This window comes from Sorex fumeus, unplaced genomic scaffold (genome assembly GCF_029834395.1).
Source record: "Sorex fumeus unplaced genomic scaffold, SorFum_2.1 ptg000007l, whole genome shotgun sequence".
Classification (NCBI taxonomy): Eukaryota; Metazoa; Chordata; class Mammalia; order Eulipotyphla; family Soricidae; genus Sorex; species Sorex fumeus.
The window spans coordinates 763,020-779,891 of NW_026606064.1; the positions used below are offsets into that span (position 1 = coordinate 763,020).

Sequence of the window (16,872 nt, forward strand, 5' to 3'; positions counted from 1 at the left end):
GCTACAGTGCTACATAGGTTAAAATCATATAATAATAACAAATTGACTCTTAATGATTTATTATATGACCATTCTATTTTTTATTTATTGAAGTTTTGTTTGAACAAGCAATATAGAGTAAATTTGATATGTGCCTAAAGGAAGCAGGTGGGGACTGGGAAGTAAACTAGGGAAATTGGTGAAGGTAAGGTCACATTAGTGGTGTTGGAACACTAAGTGCTTGAAACAACCATATGATGAACAACTTTGTACATTATGGTACTTTTTAATAAAAAAATTTTCTTTGAAGATTTACTGTAGCCTAAGTACATGAAGATTGTAACAGTCCATGCATGCTCCAAAACCAATTCTCAAAACACTGGTCTGCTCTAATCTTGAAGGTTCAGGCCGAGCTTGCATGTACATTTGCTTTGTTCAACTGTCATGGCAATATTGACACTAACGCTGATCCCTGGGGCCAGAGGTAGAACCGCCTGTAGGGCTCTCTTGCATTGCACGGGGCTGTCCCTGGTTTGATTTCTCCCACACCCCATATGGTTCCCAAAACCCTCCCAGGAGTGATTCCTGAGCACAGAGCCACGAGTAAACCCTGAGCACCACCAGATGTGATCCCCTCCCCCCACACAAAAAAAGAAAAAACAAAATTGAATCAGCCGGATCTCATCTGTCAGCTGTCACTGGGTGATGTGAGGGTGTGAGGGCAATTCCCGACACTTCTTCGTGTTCCACACCTGGAAGTGGAGAAAGCAACAGGGTTCTACCCTGTGCAGCTGGCAACACAACAGGATTTCAGTGAGATAATCCCCATCACAAGGAGCTGATCTAGCGAGACTCCAGTCGTGATACAATTAGAAGTCAACCAAGAAATCGATTATGTTTAGATTAACTTGGCGGACATCTGATCAGAGCTAAGACGCTGCATCCCACGGGACAACTTTCATTTCCTAAACCCTACATTTTAACATGCGGAGAACTGTCCTTCTGCGGGGGGGACAGGTGCGCTCTAAGATCCCCGGAGTTGCCAGGGGGACGACTGGGTAATGACGCAGGTTTAGTCCGTCGGGCAGCGCGAGAGGGTGCCCCGAGTTCAGGGAGAGCTCTCAGAGCACCCGACTTCGGCGCCAGGGTGCCAAGCCTGAAGCCCTGGGCACACACTTTCCCTGGCTTTGCCCTTCCGAGGAGACGGTGTCACCCAGCCCACGCAGACCGTCACCCGCCTCGCGGCTCCCACCACGGCTGTGCCCGGCGCTCTGGCTCTGCGCGCTCCACGCGCAGGGAGCGCCTCGCGCCAGAAAGAAACGAACACCCTGACAGAACCTCGTGGCTTAAAAAAAAAAAAAAAAAAAAAAAAAGGAAGAAAGCGCCACCAGTTATCACTCGGAGACACATCAATCACCACCGTGACTGCTGTGGCGGCGACGAATTCCGCCTCTTTTCCAGCGCCCAGAACTTCCCTCCACCGCGACTGTGGGAGCCCCCTGAGGAGCCCGAGAGCGGAGCCCGGGCGGGGCGTTGGAAAGAAAATGTTAAAAAAAAAAACAAATAAACAAACAAATAAAAAAAAATAAGTTGTAAGATCACCATTTCGCTGAGCCTAGAAGTCCTCAAAGCGCGGCGGATCCTGTGACAAATCACAAGGGTTTCCCTCCGCCCCGTGGGTGACGAGAAGCTCGTGACTGGAACCTGAGCGCTGGGCGGGGCTGAGGGGAAACCGGGGGGGCGGGGCCGCGAGTCCGGAACGCGAAGGGGAGGGGGGGGAAGCAAAGCCCCCGACGGGCGGCGCGTGCGCACTGCGCCGCCGCGGGACCTCCTTCCCGCCGCCGCCACTCGGAAGCGAGCCGCCAAATCTGTCCCCGCGCAGCCGCCGCCGCCGCCGGGCGCCGAGCCGAGCGGCCGCCCTCCCTGAGGCGCGCCTGCGCACGTTCCCACGCACGCTCCGGCGTACGGCGGCGGCCAGGGGTCGCGAGCCGGTGGAGCACCCGCGCGCGGAGGAGCCCGGGGAGTCAACGCTTCTTTTCCCTCCCTCCCCCCCATTCCCCTCCCCGCTCCCTCCCCCCCCTCCCCGAGAATGTTCCGCTACGAGGTGAGCTGTTGCGACCGGAAGTGACCCCTCCCTCCCTTGCGCGCCCCTCTTCCTTTCTCACCCCCCCCACCCCACCACCACCACCACCACCACCACTGCCCACCCCACCCCATCCCACCCCCTCGCGGGCGCATCGGTCCCGCCGCGCTCGGAGTTGCTGGAGAGTTGGGGGGTGGGGGTGGGGGTAACTGGGGTGAGGTGAGGAGGGGCGGTCGGTAAGACGCGCCGGCAACTGAACCGAGCACGCCCGTGGGCCTGGGGGGGTCGGGAGTGGGCTGGGGAGTGGGGGGTGGTCGGTCTCGGCTTTCCTCTTCCAGGGACGGTAAGCTGGGATCAAGGGGCGGGACTGCCCGATCGGTGGCCCCCGGAGAAGAGTTGGCTTGTTGTTTGGGGGTGGGGAGGGCCCATGAAGTGCGCTGACGAGGAACACCCCCCTCCCCCCTCCCCAGCCCTCGTCCACACTGCCCTACCGCACACACACACACACCGCCCGGCGGTGTCTTCCCCGAGGAGAGTCGCGGAGGGGAGCGCGTTGCAACCCACCCGGGACTCCTGCGGAGCAAAGAAGGCACCGGGGAAACCCCAGAGACGTGTTTCCCGCCCAGGACCCGGAACCGACTTGGTTCCGATTGCACGCACGCGCTCACACACGCACACACACACGCGCGCACACACACACGCGCACACACACACGCACTCATAGTTAGCCTGCGCCGGTGGGCTCTTGGACTTGGCCCTGGACGGCGACCCGAAGACCCCCCGACCCCCACCGGGGGGCTCCGGGTGGGGAGGGGGGCGTGTCCTGCGCGGTCCCCGCGGTCCGGGCAACGAGGTCCGTCTCACGCGGGTTGGGTGCGATCGTGCCCGGGGATGGAGCAATCGACGAGAGCGAGCGGGAGAGGGCTGACCCTGCCGACCCATTCACGGTGTGACCTTGAGCGACGCCTCGTCTCGGGACACACAGTTTCTGGGTTGGTACCTTGAAAGGGGCAGCGGGTGTCCGAGGGTGCTGCCCGATTGCAAACAGAACACCTGGGTGAAGAGGACCCTTGGCGGGCTGCAGGGGGGGGGGGTTGAGGGGCTCCGCCTTCCAAGTTGGAAGGGGTGGTACCCTGATTGTGGCGGTTCCGGGAGCGCTTTGGATGCGCGTAGTGGCTAAGAGCTAGCCGCCCCCCCCCCCCCCCCCCCGCCCCATCCCGCCTTCCCGGAGATCCTGGAATTGTAATTCTTGGAATACGAAGAATTGCAAGCGCACAGATCCTTGGTCTTTGATAGGGACCTTTTCAGATGAAACTTATTTCGATGATTTGTAAATCAGAGCTGAGATAGGCAGTGGTTGGAAATTGCAAGTGTGTTGGAAGTTAAACTGGCGGAGGACAGTGGTTAAAATAGGCCATCGCTGGGTTGTTATGGTGACAAGTGGCGTCGTTCAGTAAGTCTTTGCTTCGTTTGTTCCTCTGAGGTGAGGCTGAGGTTTCAGAACCTAACACGGGGCTGTGACACAATAGGAGCTCCAGAGCCATTCATCAGAAAGAATGTAACGGGGCCCAAGTTTGCACACGCCGCCTCCACGGAGCTTTGAGTTTGCTATGAATTTGCACGCCTCAAAGAGGGAGGCCCCGGACCTTGAATTTTTCCCAAGAGTTCTCATTTAGTTGTGGGTGAAAATGTAACTTTCTGATGTTACCACTGGAACTTGGGCTGTAGGAAACAGAAAGAAAAACGAAAGGGGAAACTTTAAAAGGAAATAGTACAGTGGTTGAAAAGATGGGCTGAATGGGGAAGATGAGAGTTTTGTTGGAAGCTATTCATGTAATTTAAGCGAATTAATAAGGTGGTCGTTTTCACTTGTCACTAATATCTAACCATGAGTTAATAGGATATCGGGGGCCTGATTTCATGAAGAAATGTTATTTTTAGATTCTTGATGAAGATAGATAATTTGGGGGGAAAGGGTTCATGAAGGAAGGAATAATCAAGAGAAATTCTCAGATCTTCCAGTCTCAGGGAAATTGGAGTCTGGAAAAAATTCTGTCTTTACAAAAAGTCATAATGATATTATTATGTTGATAGGGGAGGTAAGGTGAACATTTTTAGAACTTTTTTTAAATGAGGTTGTGAACTTCATAAATAGATTGTCTCTTTTCTCCTATTTTTTAAGTCTTTGGAGGATTGCCCTCTGGATGAAGATGAAGATGCTTTTCAGGGCCTGGGAGAAGAAGATGAAGAGATTGATCAGTTCAATGATGATACATTTGGGTCAGGTGCAGTTGGTAAGTACCATCTTTCTCTTATAACAACATCTTGGTTTCTTGCTTTTTTTCCCCAATGGTCACTTTTGTCAGTAATGTTATCTTGATAGATGTAACCTTAGTAATTTGACAGAGTATCCTCTTCCTGAACTCCCTGGTTTTGGGCCACACCCAGCAGTGCTCAGGGTTTATTCCTGTTTCTTTACTCAGGGATTATTCCTGGTGGGCGTGGGGGGCCATATGGGAAGCAAGGAATCAAATCCAGATCGCCTGCATGCAAGGCAAGCACCCTAACTGCTGTACTCTCTCTAGCCTTGGTCACCTTGATGTCTTAATCAGAGCAATCTTATTTTTATTAGAAGCATCTACCCTACTCCCTTGGTCCTCTTTTTTTTTTTTTTCCTTCTAAAGGTAGATGTTCCTTCAGGCCTTTTCCTTCAGCTGTATTATCTATTACTCTAAGTTGACACTATAATTAATTCCAGTGGTTAGAGATGATGTGTTGTTGTTTGGGGGGGCCACACCCAGCCAGTGCTTAGGGCTTACTCCTGGCTCTGCACTCTGAGATCACTCCTGGCAGGTGATCTCAGTGCCTAGGAGAGGAAGAAGAGATTGATCAGGGAACCATACATAGTGCTGGGGATCGAACCCAGGTCACGTACATGAAAGGCAAGCAACTTCCCCACTGTGCTGTTAGATGTTTTACCAACTTTTAAAATAATTCCCAAAGACAGACATTTCTTCTTGTGGTATGAATAACTTTAGAGAAATCATTGGACTAGGAGAAAATTCAGATTTGGTTTAAATATATGTTTTAAAATCATATGTTTCAAATGCACTTGATCATTAGTATATTGCATGCTACCGTTTTATAGTATTTTCAATAGAATAAGATTTTATTTTGAGAATTTTGATAACAAGTTCATATTTTACAAAACTACTGTTCAGAGATTTAAAAAAAATTCACATTCCTGAGACAAGAGAGAGAAACTTTAATGGGCTGGAGCACATGCTTGGCATGCAGGAGGCTTGGGTTTGTCCCGACCATCACATTGTCCCTTGAGCACTGACCAGGGAGTAACTCCTGACCTCTACCAGATATGGCTCCAAAATGACAACAGAGTCTTTATTCCTAAATATAAATAAATATTCTCACTTCCGAAGCACATACTCTAAAATTGGAAAGATCGAAAATATTAGCATGACCATTGCGTAAGATTGACGGGAAAATCATGAAGTATCCCAGGGCAAAATAATTATTTTTAGAAGTTGGGAAGGATTAAAACTTAAAAAACAAAAGACACTAAACTTACCACATACACAGTTAAAATCATTGAGATGGGAAAATTAGAAAGCAAGAGCTTATATGTAAAATTTGAGAATTAGACCTCCTCGAACAAGTTTAGAAATACATTCAAATTCAACGGTAACTTTTTTTAAAAGGAGTAAGTGCAAGTCAGTGCGTGATTTTTGCTTTGACTGTTGATGTTGAAAAGCACTACTAATGGTGTTTTTGTTAGTATATATAAAGATGAGAGGGCTGGCCTAGATTGATCCCTTGTATGCAGCCAACTCGGGTTCAATCCCTAACATCCCATATTGTCCCCTGGGCACCATTAGGAGTAATTCCTGAGTGCAGAGCCAAGAGTAACTAACTAACCCCTGAGCATCACTGGGTATGGCTCCAAAACAAAATATATAAAGACGAGTCATTTCTTTGAAATCTTTGTACTTCTAGCTATGCAGCACATATTCAGTCAAGTAATAAGGAAGAAGAGAAAATTTAGCATTCCATATTATTCCACGATGTTGAAAATAAAAATATAATAAGTCTTTAAAATGTTATGGTTACTGGTTTTACAATTTAAATTTATTAAAGTTTAGTCTAAATCTAAGGTGAATGAATTTGCAAAACTAAGGAAGTAGATTAATGCAATTAGGGTTTGCACAGTTTGGTGAAGAGCTAAAACTGCCACTGTTGGGAGCCACCCGGAGAAGTATTTAAGGTAGCAGCTAGCCTCACCGCAGAATGCAAGTAAAAGCTTCTGGATTATAGCCATAATTTAGGCTATGAGATCATTGTACAAGATGACATGATCTAAAAATGCTGTTTGCTCTCCAAAGAGATTGCAGGGAAGGGCAAATAGATTGGAATTACCAAATCTAAAAACTGATGGGAGTTGCAAATTGTTTTGAATTAAGTATAAAATATAGTAGAGACTACAAATATTGTATGCTTGTTTCTATAATTTTTTTTTCCTCTTCAATTTCTTAGCAAATTTCTGTGTTTAACTTAAGTTGATGACTATTCTGGATACTAGGATGGAGCAAGCATGGTGATGTTTTCAGTTTTCAACCTGCACAGAAAAGGAAGTGTTTCCTTTTCCTTAACTTTCAGAATGCTCCAGTCTTTTATGTTCCTTACAAGATGGGGGGAAATCATCTTTAGTGTATGGGAGGAGCTGGAGTGATAGTACAGTGGGGAGGGCCTTTGCCTTGCACATGGCCGAGCGGGGTTCGATTCCCAGCATCCCATAGGATCCCCCGAGCACCACCAGGAGTAATTCCTGAATTCAAAGCCAGGAGTAACCCCTGTGCATCGCTGGGTGTGATCCAAAAAGCAAAAATATATATATATATATAAATATATATATATATATATATATATATGGGAAGGGTTCTCAGTGATGGTGTAGCTCCTGACCTGGGTTTGACCTCAGGCACCACATATAGTCCTCTAACCCCACCAAGAGTAATTCCTGAACACAGAACTAGTAGTGTGCCCTAAAAATACTGCCAGGTGAGGAGGTAATAGAATATAGAATGGTTAGGGTATTTGACTAGCATACACTAGAACAGGTCCAATTTCTGGCACCACATGGTCCTCCAAGCTTCTCAGAGTGCTACCCTGGGACCTCCCCAACCCCTCTTCCAGCACCCAGTTAGCTGAGAATCAACGGGGGCAGGGGGTGTCCCTGGATCTCTGAGCATTGCTTGAGAAGCCCCCAAAATAAGTATAAGGAAATGTGCAAAAGCGCCCAGGGTTGTACAGTAGAAGGTAGAGATAGTGATAGAACATATGACTAGCCCAGTTGAATTCATTGAGATTTAAATAATACTGTATTGTAAATTTAAAATCTTCATAACATTTTAATTTCTATTAAAGTAGAAAGGGTTTTTTTAAAAGGAAAACTACTTTCTAAGTTAAACCTTTTACTTGTTTAATATACCTATGCAGTCAATATGCAGTTGGTGTTGAAAATTCTAGCCAGTAGGTAAAAAGTCAGACCTTTCGCACGTTTGGCTTGAAACTTTTAGCAAGAAATGAAGGTCATGAATGATGCCCATTAGTACTGTAGTTATTTTAAGTCACTAGCTACAGATACTCTGATGTCACCTTTCCTTAAGAAACTAGTCACTGTCTGCTGCATGGAAAAATATTTTCATCATCTTGGGCAGTAAGTGGGCCACAGTAATCTCAACTCATGCTCTAAAAATAAAAGCTTACACATTAAAGGTGCTTATTATGTGTTGGGCACTCTTCTAAGAAATGTTTTACATGTATTATTAATTCTCACAGTGTCTTTGTAAGGTAGATACTATTATTAACTCATTTTAACAAATGAACAAAAGTGACAGGTTAAGTAACTATTAATACAGTCAGTATAAACTGCCAGTTACATTAAAACGGTCTTTGGGGAAATCTTTAGGAATATCCTGTCTCCATTTGGAAGGGCTTCGTGTTGTCTGCTCCTTTCTTGATAGTTGCTGTACTCTTTGGTAACTTATATCATCATAAAATAAAATAATTTTCATGTTGTTCCATTAAATCTCTTGTTTTATTTCTGTTTGATAATATTCCTAAAGTAGACTTTAGGGGAGTTACTATAAGTATCAGTTTAAAAAAGCCAGGAGGAGTTCAGTAATTCATGTCAGGGTCTAATTAGCTGAATGTTTAACAGCTTTCATTTCACTTTTCTTTTACCTACCTTTTGCCATTTCCCCTAATGTAGGTTGAAATTAAGTGTTAACATATCTAGGTGTTATATTTTTAGATAATTTGAATAAAAATAGTGAAATATCCACTTATTATTGCTTCAGATGATTTTTCATGTAAGAAATCTATGTATTTTATGGCATAGATTTCTTTGCTAACATTTTAATAAGTAACAGTAAAATCATAGCAGCTGGTCTTGCCATAGTTTTTTTTCTTACCATATTTTTATTTAACCACTTTTTATTGTTTTTGATTTTGATCAGTTTTTCAAACAGGATCTCGTTTATAATATGTGCTCTATGACAGTTCAGTTACACCCTGGTCAGAACCAGTGTATTTTTTAATGTAATTACTAACATCAGATAAACCGTTTGTCTTTGGTATGATCTGGTAAAAATGGTAAACAGGAGTATAAAAATACAACTCTACGGCATTAAAATCAGTCTGTTCACTTTGTAGGGCCAGAGAGCTAGTAAGATACCTGTCTTGCACACAGTTGGCCCAGGTTTGATTCTCAGCACCCCAAATGGCCCTCCAGGCATGCCAGGAATGATCCCTAAACAAGAGAGTCAAGATTAAGCATTAAACACTGCTGGGTGTGGCTCTAAATTTTAAAATAGGCCAAAAAAATCTGTTAACATTAAATTTAGAAATGTAAAAAAATTCCTTAATTCAGGATTGCAGATTTCATTTTCTAGGCCTTGCTAAATAACAAGAGCATATTCCCCCTGGGGCGATAGCACACAGCGGTAGGGCGTTTGCCTTGCACGCAGCCAATATGGCCGACCCGAGTTCGATTCCTCCGCCCCTCTTGGAGAGCCCGGCAAGCTACCGAGAGTATCTAACCCGCAGGGTAGAGCCTGGCAAGCTACCCGTGATGTATTCAATATGCCAAACACAGTAACAACAAGTCTCACGATGGAGACGTTACTGGGCCCGCTGGAGCAAACAACGGGAGGACCGTGACCCTGACCGATATTCCCCCTAAAAATTTGCTCGTGAGAGACTGGAGTGACAGTACAACAGCGAGGCTTTGCATAAGGCTAACATCTAGGCTTTGCATAAGATGTCGCCTGGGGAGGATAAAAACTGCATCAAAACCTGATTTTGATCCGAATAACCTCAAAGACCCTGAGGGGAGATCTCCTACCTTTTTCAATCCCTCTTGTCTTCCCTTGATTCGTCCCATCCAGAGATAAACCTTGCTGTCTCTTTTGCCATATAACCACAGAACAATTTATCTTTCACAAGCGCCTTTGCTCAGTGTCACCTCAGTGAGATGTGCCTCTGACCATCCTATTTAAAGCTTACCTGCTTGAAAGAATTGCAGGAATTCAAAAATCTTTGTCCATTTTGTACAGTGATCTATCCTTAATGCACAAGATAGTCCATGGCACATGATAGTTGTTCAATTATCATGGGAGTTAAATTTTTAACTGGGTGGCAGCTTTGGGGGGTGTGCATGACTATAGGGGCTTCCAGAAATATAGGGGTTGGGGCCAGGGGGGTGGGAGTGCATCTCCAATTCTGTGAACACCTAAAGATTTCAGCCATAAAACCAGTACACCTGAAGTTTTCAGTAGATTAATTTCTGGGTAAGAATCGTAATCCTGGTGTTTTCTAAGAAGTCTTCCAGGCATTACTCTAGATGCCGTGTGATGTTAAGGATTGAACCTGAGTAGGGTACATGCAAAGTAGACTAATTCCTATACTACCCACGACCTCATGCTTTTCTTAATTATGAAATGTCCATTTTTACTGTACCCTATAATTTGAATTTCATTTTATGTCTCAGTAGAAATTCCACTTTGCAGGTGTCTTTAGGAGTCAGAATTGTGAGTTTGACTAAGACTTTCCTAAAAAATTTTATTTCTGGCATAAGTTTTATTATTTTTTTAATAATTTCATTTTAGATGATGATTGGCAAGAAGCACATGAGCGCCTGGCCGAATTGGAAGAGAAGCTACCAGTGGCAGTTAATGAACAAACAGGCAATGGAGAAAGAGATGAGATGGATTTGTTGGGTGACCATGAGGAGAATCTAGCAGAAAGACTTAGTAAAATGGTGATTGAAAATGAATTGGAAGATCCAGCTATCATGAGAGCAGTACAGACCAGGCCAGTTTTGCAAGTGAGTAAGTTACTCTGATTGGAGAACTATAGCAGATTAATAATTAAAGTGAGGCGTTGAACTTTGCCATTGTGTTTCACCTGCTAAAACAAGAGAATTATACGTGCCATGGAAATTTGTTAATAGGATTCCTGATGAAAATAATTCTGGAGTTATGTTAACAAACAGTGAGTGATATCCTAGAAGATTATACTTTGTTTTTACTCTCAATTGTTGCTTAGGCACTATGATTTACAATATTCTTAATAATAATTTTTCATGCATACAGTGTTCTAGTACCACAACTGCCACCCAACTCTCAATGTCCTTTGTCTTTCTCAGGGTCCCCTCCCACTATCTCCCTCCTTGGCAAGCAGTACTTTCTTATTTTCTTAGAGTTGAGGCTCTCTTGGAGCCCTGCTCATAAAACAGTCAGACAGACAGACACACATACATACACACACACACACACACACACACACACACACACACACACACACACACAGTAGATTAATTATACAGAGCTCCTGCACACTCAGCCCTGCTCATAAAACAGACAGGTAGACACACACACACACGCACGCACGCACGCACAGTAGATTAATTATTCAGAGCTCCTGCATTGGTCCAGACCTGTTCTATGTGTTTTCTTTTTTGTTTTCAGCCCCAACCAGGAAGCCTCAATTCTAGCATCTGGGATGGATCTGAAGTTCTGAGGCGAATTAGAGGACCACTGCTTTCTCAGGTATTTAAACATTCTTGAAGTAAATTTCCTAATGGTGAAATGCCTGTCTTCCTTTCCTTGCCGAAACAATGTATAATATATGCCATTTTAAGTTGGCCCCTTCTTTTAAGTGTTCTGTAGCTGTAACTATTGATTGTACTTTCTTGGACTCCATAGAAGTGGTTGAAAGAGGGCTATTGGAACTCAAAGTTTTTATCATTCTAGACAAATCTATAGGGTTGGTTGGAGAACAGTGGTTTTTCAGTGTTTGGGGTGGTACAGGAGTTAACTACAGAATTTCAAAAAGTGATAAAATTTACGTTATCTTTTGGTGGGTGAAGCACATTCTGTAGTGCTCGGGCTATTCTGGACCAAGTGCTCAGAGACCATCTATATGGTTCTGGATGTCCAACTCAGACATCCTACATGCAGATTGTACTCAGTCCTTTCAGCTGTCTCCTCAGCCCTATTCTGTATCTAGATTGTGGTGACAGATCTGTGAATTTATCAAAACTCAGAATTGTATACTGAAAGGGTGCGTCTCAGTGGAAATGAAATAAAAATTAAGATTGGGCGGGGGGACCCACACCAAGCAATGCTCGGAGGTAACCCCAGGCTCTGCACTTAGGAATTAATCCTGGCAATGCTTGGAAGACCATATGGGATGCCAGGGATTGAACCCAGGCATGAAAGCCCTACCCTCTGTACTATCACTCTGGCCCATAAATAAATTTTTAAACTAATTTCCTCAAGGTATTCTTGGTACCTATAGAGATTGTTAAAATATTTCAAGCTAGTTTATTTTCCTCTTTCTTCCCACTTAATTAGGAAATGCCTACAGTGTCTGTATTAGAATATGCCTTGCCTCAGAGGCCACCGCAAGGCCCAGAAGATGATCGGGATCTTTCTGAGCGTGCTCTACCAAGGCGATCAACTTCACCTATTATTGGCAGTCCTCCTGTTAGAGCTGTCCCCATAGGCACCCCGCCTAAGCAGATGGCTGTACCCAGCTTCAACCAGCAGGTACCTCTCATTAACAGGCACTCAGCCCAGGATATTGGGAATCTGGGCAAAATTATTTAGGAAATTGGTAATGCTGGGAGGTGGGTGGAAGATTTGCGTAGGCGTTAGCTTAGAAAGAAAAATAGCCAACTAGGGGAGAAGTTAGTACAAATAAGAGACACGTTCCCCGTCACCCATCACTGGTGCTGCTCCTATTGCTGCTGTCCTTTCATTGGGGGAGAAGAAAAAGGGTAGTTAACCACACTCCGTGTATCCATCCTTTTTAATGTGTTTTGCTGGCTGCCCGAAACATTGGCAGAGAGAGAACTGAAAGCTGGGGGGAGTGGGAACACACAGCACTGTCCACATCCCTTTTTACCTTTAAGATATCCCTGCTTTCCCTAGAGCCTGTGCAGTCCTGTTCCATAGACTTTCCTCCACCTGAAACCAGCAGCTGAAAAGGAAGGCCAATTTGGAAGGTATGGGGGGAGGGTGGTGTTGGTATGGCCTAGTTAGGCTCAGTATCCTCTGACACGGTGGAGCCACAGTGTATCCTGAAAGAGCTGAGCATGGCGGCCATATCACAGGGGCTTCAGAATAGGACTTAGTTAAATCCTCCAGCTTTCTTATCATTCCTTCTCCCTCACTGCTCCCAAAGTATATCCTCCCGGAAAGCATCTGTAAGTCAGGGTATCTGCTGGTACCTCCCTCAGATAGCATGGAAGGGTGGGGATAACTGGAGAATTAGCTAAATCTTCCTCAGTTAAAAGTGGCACTTTGCTTGGTATTTGCGGAAGGAAGTGACCAAGGGTTCTGTCTATGAACCCAGAGATGTAGCAATTTGCTTAGAAGTAGGGCTGTGCGTTGAGTTCTGTGTCTCTACCAGTACTTGAGGGGAGGGAGTGTAGGTGGAAGACAAACTGACTTCATTGAGTGTAGTTGTGTATGTTTGTCCTCGTAGATTCTGTGTCCGAAGCCTGTCCATGTTCGGCCCCCAATGCCACCTCGTTACCCTACTCCCTATAATGAGAGGATGTCTCCAAACCAGCTCTGCACTGTCCCGGTATGACACTGTACAACTTAATGATGTCCTTTATGTATTTTTGTATTGCTGCCTCTCTGATCTCTACTCATACGTAGATAACTCCTAAATCATGCCTATTTCTTGTTATTGCCATCCTTGAATTTCCAGATTATTTTTCTGTGGGGGCAGTTGTACCACAACCAGTGGTGTTCGGGAGCTACTCCTGACAGTTTTTAGGGATCACCATAGTGTTGCTTGGTGCCAGGGGTATAACTGGGGTCAACTTCATGTATGACAAGGACCTTTACCCCTGTGCTATTTCTACTGCCCTCAATTTCTATCTTTAAAAATTTAAATTCAGCAAGATTATCTAATTTCTTGCTAATCCCTTATTTTACTGCTTTACTTTTTTTTAGTTTTGATGTGTAATCATGGTGTTTAGAATTTCCTAGGAGCGTTCTCATATTTGTTTACTAAATAGAACAATTGTAAAATTTTTGAGAATTTCATATTCCAGTTAGTTCTCCGTTTCTGTTGCGTTCTCATCTGTCGATTTACCAGTCTCCTAACATTTTCTTTTCTTTTTTTCAGAACTCTTCCCTCCTGGGTCACCCTTTCCCTCCTAGTGTTCCTCCTGTCCTCAGCCCCCTCCAGAGAGCACAACTTCTTGGAGGAGCACAGGTAGGCCTATGGTTATTCCAGCTCAAAGTGCTCTCTCTTTCCCCAGGTTCAGTAAATGCTGTTTCTTGGATTAGCTGTTAATCGCTTCCTCCTTCCTTTTTCAAAACACAGTTGATGAAATCAGTATTTACTTTTGCGTGGCTTAAAGCAGAGGACCTTGCTGATTAAACGAATTGTAAGATCTTGTCTGCCTTTGTAGCTACAGCCTGGACGGATGTCTCCCAGCCAGTTTGCACGGGTCCCTGGATTTGTTGGTAGCCCACTTGCTGCCATGAATTCCAAGTTGCTACAAGGGCGAGTTGGGCAGATGCTTCCCCCAGCACCAGGCTTCCGTGCCTTCTTCGGTGCTCCAGCCCCTGCTACCCCACCTCCACAGCCGCACCCCCCTGGCCCAGGACCTCATCTCCAAAACCTCAGGTATCAAAGGCCACTGTCAACCATTGTCAGCCAAGTCTCTTGATCTCTTACAAAGTAGCGGTCTTAACATGACAGTACAGAAATCTTGCAGTATTTGCAGGTGGCATGTTTTAAGATGTTATTTGGTCCACAAGTTACCAGACACTGAAAATGTTTGACAGTCTCCAGACTATGTTTTGAATCACTTTTGCTTAAGTCACATGCTTCCTATGTACGTCTGCACATTCACAACTTGATTGCCTCTTAGAAAGTTTTGATAGTTTATCAGTATTGTTTTCACTAATATATGTATAAAAACGGTACCTTACCAGTTAACAAGAATTACACATATACTAAATACAGAACTACAGATTTTAGTACTCTGACAAAGGCAAAATAAATAAATAAATGTGCTAGCTAAGTTTATACAAACTTAGTGCTAGCTAAGTTTATACTAAAGTCGATTCAGATGTTTGATTATACCAAAGTGGATTCAACTTTTTACTTCTGTGAAATTGTGGATTCTTCAAAGAAACAAAATCAATAGGGTGTGAAGAGTATATGTTTACATTTTATGTTTGTGAGACAGTTTTAGGAATGCCGCGTGATTCCCCCACGTGATATGGGGGGATAACAAGTCCAAAATCCATGAAGTAGGCCATCAGGTCAGAACTAAGAGTTAAAGTTGTAGTCTTGAGTCTGAAGTTTACAGGTCAGGATATAGGAGTTGCAGGACTTTTACATTTCAACCTTTCATTACTGTTTTGGGGTCACATTGAGTGGGTCTCAAGAGCTACATCTGACTTGGTGTTTAGGGAATCATGCAGTGTTTGAACTCAGGCTTCCTGCATGGATGCATAATAAAGCATGTGTTTGGCTTATAAAGCTGACTTAAGTTTGAGCCTTAGGACAGCTTAAGTTTTGAATTCTCTCTTGGGGCTGGAGTGGTAGCACAGCGGGTAGGGCTTTTGCCTTGCATATGGCCGACCCAGGTTCGATTCCCAGCATCCCATATGGTCCCCCGAGCACCACCAGGAGTGATTCCTGAGTTCGTGAGCCAGGAGTAACCCCTGTGCATCGCCAGGTGTGACCCAAAAAAAGCAAAAAAAAAAAAAAAATTGTTTCTAATTCTCTGGGAAACCACAGTAAGTTGATGGCAGTTAAGACCATCAGCTGATTGGATGAGACCCAACAACATTATGGAGGGGCTTCTTTTTTCGTCAACTAATTGTAAATGTTAATCATGTCTATGAAGAAGCTTTAGAGAAGCATCTAAGCTAATGTTTGACCAAAGAAGGAAGAGCAGGAGAATTGGGATGGTTTGTGGGGCAGGAAAAAAAAAAAAGGAAGAGGATCCTAACCTAGCCACGTTTTTGTTATAAAATTTACTATTGCATATCTATAAATCAATAGATAGGTAGATCCCATGTCATTTCCAAATATTCAAAACTAAGAACATTGAATCTGTTTTACCCAGGGGCGGAGGGAAGCACTACTGCTTTACTGCTAATAACACTCTTACTGTTGTTGTTGTTGTTTTGGGGCTACCCCCAGCGATGCTCAGGGGTAACTCTAGGTTCTGCACACACTCCTTGCGGTACTCAGGGAACCATGCAGTATGCTGGGGATCCAATCTAGTCAGCTGCAGGCAGGGTAAACGCCTACCCACTTTACTACCTCTGCAGCCCACTGCTAATAGTTAAGCATTTACATTTATAGAACCTGCCCCCCCAAAAAATTAAAAACCCTGATTTTTCCTTCTGAAATATCTCCTCAGCATAGACTTTAACATTCCCTTAGTGAACTGTATGCATTTACCAGTTACTAATATGAAGAATGATGTGGCTCTTTCCAATTTCATGTCAGAATGATGTAATTCAAACCTTATTCCTTTTTCAGATCTCAGGCCCCAATGTTTAGACCAGACACCACTCACCTTCATCCCCAACATCGCAGACTCTTGCATCAGAGACAGCAGCAGAACAGAAAGTAAGTAACCACACTGCCTCTTCATAGATGTTCTTTCCCCACAGATCCTGTTGAGACTCCTTGCTGGTAGTGTTTCATGCATACAGTGCTCTGCCCCACGGTGTCAGCTTCTTTCCACCATTGTCCCCTGGTCCCCTCCCACGTATCCTCCAACCCACACCTTGGATTCTTAGCCAACTCTTAATTTGGGATGAGTGAGGATTGGGCCACATCCTGTGTTGTCAGTTGCTATTCCTGGCTCAGTGCTCAGGAGTGACCCCTGGAGGTGCTCAGGAATCTGTGGTGAGAGGGATTCAAACCGGGGTCTGCTGCATGCCAGAAAAGCACCGGTGCTGTCTCTCCAGCCATCAGCTCTTAATTTTGATGGAGTAACAGTAAATATAGTACTAGGCATTATGGTAATTTCAGGCATTTGATGGAAGAACAAAAGATACAAAATCCTCCTGTCTCCATGGAGATTTGTTTACATATGTAATAAAATTAAATATTGCAGCTTCGTCAGCCTTCAGTTTTATGGTTGTATGTGTGTAAAACCTTTTGGTTTCAAAGATCTTTTCTGAAGTGGGGAAAGAAAACAGGTTTTTTAAACTAAGATTTTTTAAAAATAGTTTGCT

At 44.4% G+C, this 16,872-nt stretch overlaps 1 protein-coding gene across 1 annotated transcript in view; it reads left to right on the forward strand.

Annotated features, from left to right (window-relative positions):
• Positions 1-1,827: 1,827 nt before the first annotated feature.
• Positions 1,828-16,872, forward strand: part of PATL1 (PAT1 homolog 1, processing body mRNA decay factor) — a 37,214-nt gene continuing 22,169 nt past the window's right edge. The window contains exons 1-9 of the mRNA XM_056132649.1: positions 1,828-2,083; positions 4,245-4,356; positions 10,246-10,463; positions 11,107-11,187; positions 11,995-12,189; positions 13,130-13,231; positions 13,784-13,873; positions 14,073-14,290; positions 16,169-16,258. Coding sequence (XP_055988624.1) covers positions 2,069-2,083; positions 4,245-4,356; positions 10,246-10,463; positions 11,107-11,187; positions 11,995-12,189; positions 13,130-13,231; positions 13,784-13,873; positions 14,073-14,290; positions 16,169-16,258 — 1,121 coding nt within the window. The 5' untranslated portion in view covers positions 1,828-2,068. The remainder of the gene's footprint in view (positions 2,084-4,244; positions 4,357-10,245; positions 10,464-11,106; positions 11,188-11,994; positions 12,190-13,129; positions 13,232-13,783; positions 13,874-14,072; positions 14,291-16,168; positions 16,259-16,872) is intronic.